At 47.6% G+C, this 4,392-nt stretch overlaps 1 protein-coding gene across 1 annotated transcript; it reads left to right on the forward strand.

The window, feature by feature from the left end:
• The first annotated feature begins 332 nt into the window (after nt 1–332).
• Nucleotides 333–3,669, forward strand: SSTR1 (somatostatin receptor 1). Its single transcript, XM_018083004.2, has one exon. The coding sequence runs from the start codon at nt 449–451 to the stop codon at nt 1,517–1,519; it is 1,071 nt and encodes a 356-aa protein (XP_017938493.2). The 5' UTR covers nt 333–448; the 3' UTR covers nt 1,520–3,669.
• Nucleotides 3,670–4,392: the final 723 nt, after the last annotated feature.

Here is a 4,392-nt window from a genome sequence, read left to right on the forward strand (position 1 = left end):
ATCGGAGGGCGGGGAATGGGAGGCGGGCAGGGGAGTAGGGGGGTTGGGGGGTTGGAAAGGGACAACCACTTACGTCTCCTCACGCATTTTTTTCCTCTTTCCCTCCTCCTTTCCTTAGCTGGTGACGCGCCTCTGCTATTAATCATTCACCAGCCGGGGAACAGCAATTGCCGCCGCTCGAAGCGAGCGGCGCCGGCAGCCGCCTCCCTCCCGATGCCCGCGCCCCGCAGCCGCCGCGCCGGGAGCCCTGCCGGGATGATGCCGAACCACAACGCCGACGGGGGGGCCTGCTGCTCTGAGACGGGCGGGGGGTCCCGGGCAAAGGAGCTCCCCATGGCATCCCAGGCTTCCCGAGCGGTGCAGGCAGCGACAGCGGCGGCAGCGACAGCGGCGACAGCGGTGGCAAGCGGGAGACAGCGGCGCCTCGGGAGAGGCGGCGGCGGGGGGCATGGACTCGGGCGGCAGGAACTCCTCTGGCGCCCCGAACAGCACCCTGAGTGAGTCTCAGGGCAGCGCCATCCTCATCTCATTCATCTACTCCGTAGTGTGCTTGGTGGGGCTGTGTGGCAACTCCATGGTCATCTATGTGATCCTACGTTATGCCAAGATGAAGACGGCCACCAACATCTACATCCTCAACTTGGCCATCGCAGACGAGCTGCTGATGCTCAGCGTCCCTTTTCTGGTTACCTCCACCCTGCTGCACCACTGGCCCTTTGGCTCACTACTCTGCCGTCTGGTGCTCAGTGTGGATGCCATCAACATGTTCACCAGCATCTACTGCCTGACCGTGCTCAGTGTGGACCGTTATATTGCTGTGGTGCACCCCATCAAGGCGGCTAGGTACCGCCGGCCCACTGTGGCTAAGATGGTCAATCTGGGTGTCTGGGTGCTTTCCATCCTCATCATCCTGCCCATCATCATCTTCTCCAACACAGCAGCCAACAGTGATGGAACGGTGGCTTGCAACATGCTCATGCCAGAGCCCACCCAGAGGTGGCTGGTGGTCTTTGTGATCTACACTTTTCTGATGGGCTTCTTGCTGCCTGTAGTGGCCATCTGCCTCTGCTACATCCTCATCATTGCCAAGATGCGCATGGTGGCCCTGAAGGCTGGCTGGCAGCAACGCAAACGCTCAGAACGCAAGATCACCCTCATGGTCATGATGGTGGTGATGGTCTTTGTCATCTGTTGGATGCCCTTCTACATTGTGCAGCTGGTCAATGTTTTTGTAGAGCAGGATGATGCCACCATCAGCCAGCTCTCTGTCATCTTGGGCTATGCTAACAGCTGTGCCAACCCTATCCTCTATGGCTTTCTCTCAGACAACTTCAAGCGGTCCTTCCAGCGGCTGCTCTGCCTCAGTTGGATGGACAATGCTGCAGAGGAACCCATCGACTACTATGCCACTGCCCTCAAGAGCAGGGCATACAGTGTGGAGGACTTTCCCCCAGACAACTTGGAGTCAGGGAGCATGTACAGGAATGGCACTTGCACCTCCAGGATTACCACCCTCTGAGGAAAAATTCCTACCCCCCAGCTCCCCTACGCCCCCCAGGTGGAGGGTGAGCAAGGGCAGGGCTGTGGCATGGGGAGCTGGGAGGGAGGGGATTTCAGTCCTGCCTACCAACAGCAGTGTTAGGCACAAGAAAGAGCAAAGAAAATCCCACATCCTTGATCTGCTGCCCCCTCAACTCAGGGAGGCACCAAGGCTGCCTCCCTTGAGAATGGGTGTATTCACTGATGCTTTGACACCCATTTAGCAAATTGTGGCTCTCATGGGTTAACTTAGGATCTGGCAGCCTGAGATTTGCCACCCCTCTCTGTGTCTGACAAATGGCTGTACAGATGACTCTCCCACCACCTTTTGTACAGGCTACCCTTCCCCTTGGCTTGTGGGACCCTCCAGGCCACTGAGTCGAGCCTGCCTCCGTCAAACCCCAGCATCCAGGCTCAGATTCCCTCGGACTGAAAATGACCCTGCTCAACATCTGTCGGTATGTGCCTCCCCCATCAGAGGTTAGAAATACTGGAAAATGTCCCCCCAACACACATCTTGCCCTCCCCCAGGAAGGAGCAAGTAGCCTCTCTCTGCACCTACCCTTCCCTCCCCCTGGAATAAAATAGAAAGCAGGAAGGAAAAAGTCCCCTAGAAAATAAGCAGCATAGTTATGGAGTTGTTTTTTGCTTTGCAGACAGCTTCCACCTCACTGGGGGTTTGACTCTCTGTGCTATGCTCAGTGGAAGCAGAGTAGAAAAGGTCTTGGGAAAAAAATCTGATTATTACTGTGCTTCACAGCTGCATGGCAGGTTGCTGACAGTGGGAGATAAACAGTCCTGTGGCTCACAGGGAGCAGAGCACTGAGCCAGGAGTTGGAGGAGGAATGCCAAACTGGGAAATGTTTGAATGTATCCATACATACAATAAAGTGTTCTAATAATGAAGTTTAAAGACAGCGCTAGACTGTGAAGCTGCTGTCTTGCACCTGCTCTGTCAGCTGCAAAACAGCAATGAAGGGAGCTGAGACAGTTTTTGAGTGACCTGGGTGGCTGCAAAGTCACTTTAGCCTACATGGAAAAAGAGGCATCCGTTTCAAAATCTCCATCTGGATCTGAAATAAATACTTGACAGAAAAAGTAGCTATTTGGTAATAGCTATTACCCTAGCTCCAGTTTCTTCTGTTGCACTAAAAAATATAAAATGAGTTTCATATGTTGACAATGTAATATACTGATCTAGAGTTTCTCAACGTTTCATTTCTGAGAATTCTTGTTTTTAGTGTGTGCCAGATGTCCTCTTGTTTGATTTTTTATTTTATTCTTGTCACTGTGTTGTGAATGTGTTTTTCTGAAGCAATTTATACTTTGTACTTATGTCTGTGGTGGCTACTCGCAAGGTTGCATTTAAAATCGGTGATGCTCAAGAAGGCTCCTTTTCAGATAAAAACATTATCATTTTTCCTAACTCTTTCATCTACATTGGCTCCCCCCAAAAAATCCTCTTTTGAGTTTTCTCTCTTCCCCTCTTATGACAGAACAATTTTCATATAGACAAATGAAGCTTTCTTTGATAAATGACAGCTGATTAAACAAAACCTTCTGTCCCTGCTCCCTCTTATCCCAGACATAAGAATCAGTACAGACTGTGTTGAAACAAGCAGCTATGTTTTTTCTTTCCACCACCTATGCTAACAGTGTCACGCAGTGGCAAGTGTCCCAGTAGCTGTGACAAATCACTTCTCTAGCACAATACTGTGGTTGTATTAATTATAACTCCTGGCAATCTGATGCAAAAGATTGGAAAAAAGCTCTAGTAGCAGCATACCCGTAGCATTGTAGATGTAGCTACAGTGCTTAAGTACAGTGTTAAATGTAAGGCTGACAGTTAAGGCATCTAGGATTTTCGGTGGTGGACTTACTACAGGTTTTTGTTAAATTATACCCTTTGACTTTTCTCAGCAGCAAAAAGCAGGATACTACTTTTAGGTACTGTGTCATGAATGTATAAATTTAATATTTCAAAGTTATCTGATTCAAAGTCCATAAAAATGAGAGAAAAAAATCCTAATTCACCTCAGTGGACTGTGAGTCAGCTCCTTTGAGTTTAAAAACTGCTGATGTGGAAACTGTTACATCCTTATTAAAATATTTCATGATAAGCTTTAACAATTGTACAGTTTCTTTTATTTCACAGTAGATGTTACTTAAAGAAAACATGCAAATATTAATTTTGTTAATGTTTTACATGTATGTATGGAGAAATAAGGATGAAATCTCTTTATAAGCTTCATATTTTATTTAACTTTTCCCAGAAATCAAACATCTGTCAAAACAGTAAAATGCCCCATGATACTCTTGTTGGCCCTTTGTAGGGCTTCACTTAAATTCTCACTCATAATATCTTCAAAATGGTATAAATCTCATAATCTCATGTGATCTTTTTCACCCAGGCATATTCTTATGTATAGTCAGATAAAAAGAGTCAGCCGACTTTCTACTATTGAATTTGTTTAAGGTCAAACACAAATGAAGCAAAAGCTAAAAAGCATAAAGATTCATACCCCATAATCACTTTTGATGAAAAGTTCAACCGGGTTTTGTTCTTTTATTTTTTTTTCTTTTTCCTGTAAACAAGGTTGTGATGGATGACTGCACACCTACTAGCATATGCACTTTAATTGCAGTTCCCCAGGCAGATCGCAGAGGTGTTCGCAGCGGTGGTGTGTGCCTCAGTAGATGGCAGGCTTGCGCTAATTCACTCCCAGCCACTACCCCTATGATTACTGGCTAAAACGCCCTGTGTGGTTTCAGCTGGAAACAAAATCTGTTTATCCCAAACTAACAGTTCTTCCTGTTATTCTTCACCCTTGGAGATGTGATCAACAGCAGTAA

This window comes from Manacus vitellinus, unplaced genomic scaffold, assembly GCF_001715985.3.
Source record: "Manacus vitellinus isolate BGI_N305 unplaced genomic scaffold, ASM171598v3 scaffold_6_pilon, whole genome shotgun sequence".
NCBI classification, from domain to species: domain Eukaryota; kingdom Metazoa; phylum Chordata; class Aves; order Passeriformes; family Pipridae; genus Manacus; species Manacus vitellinus.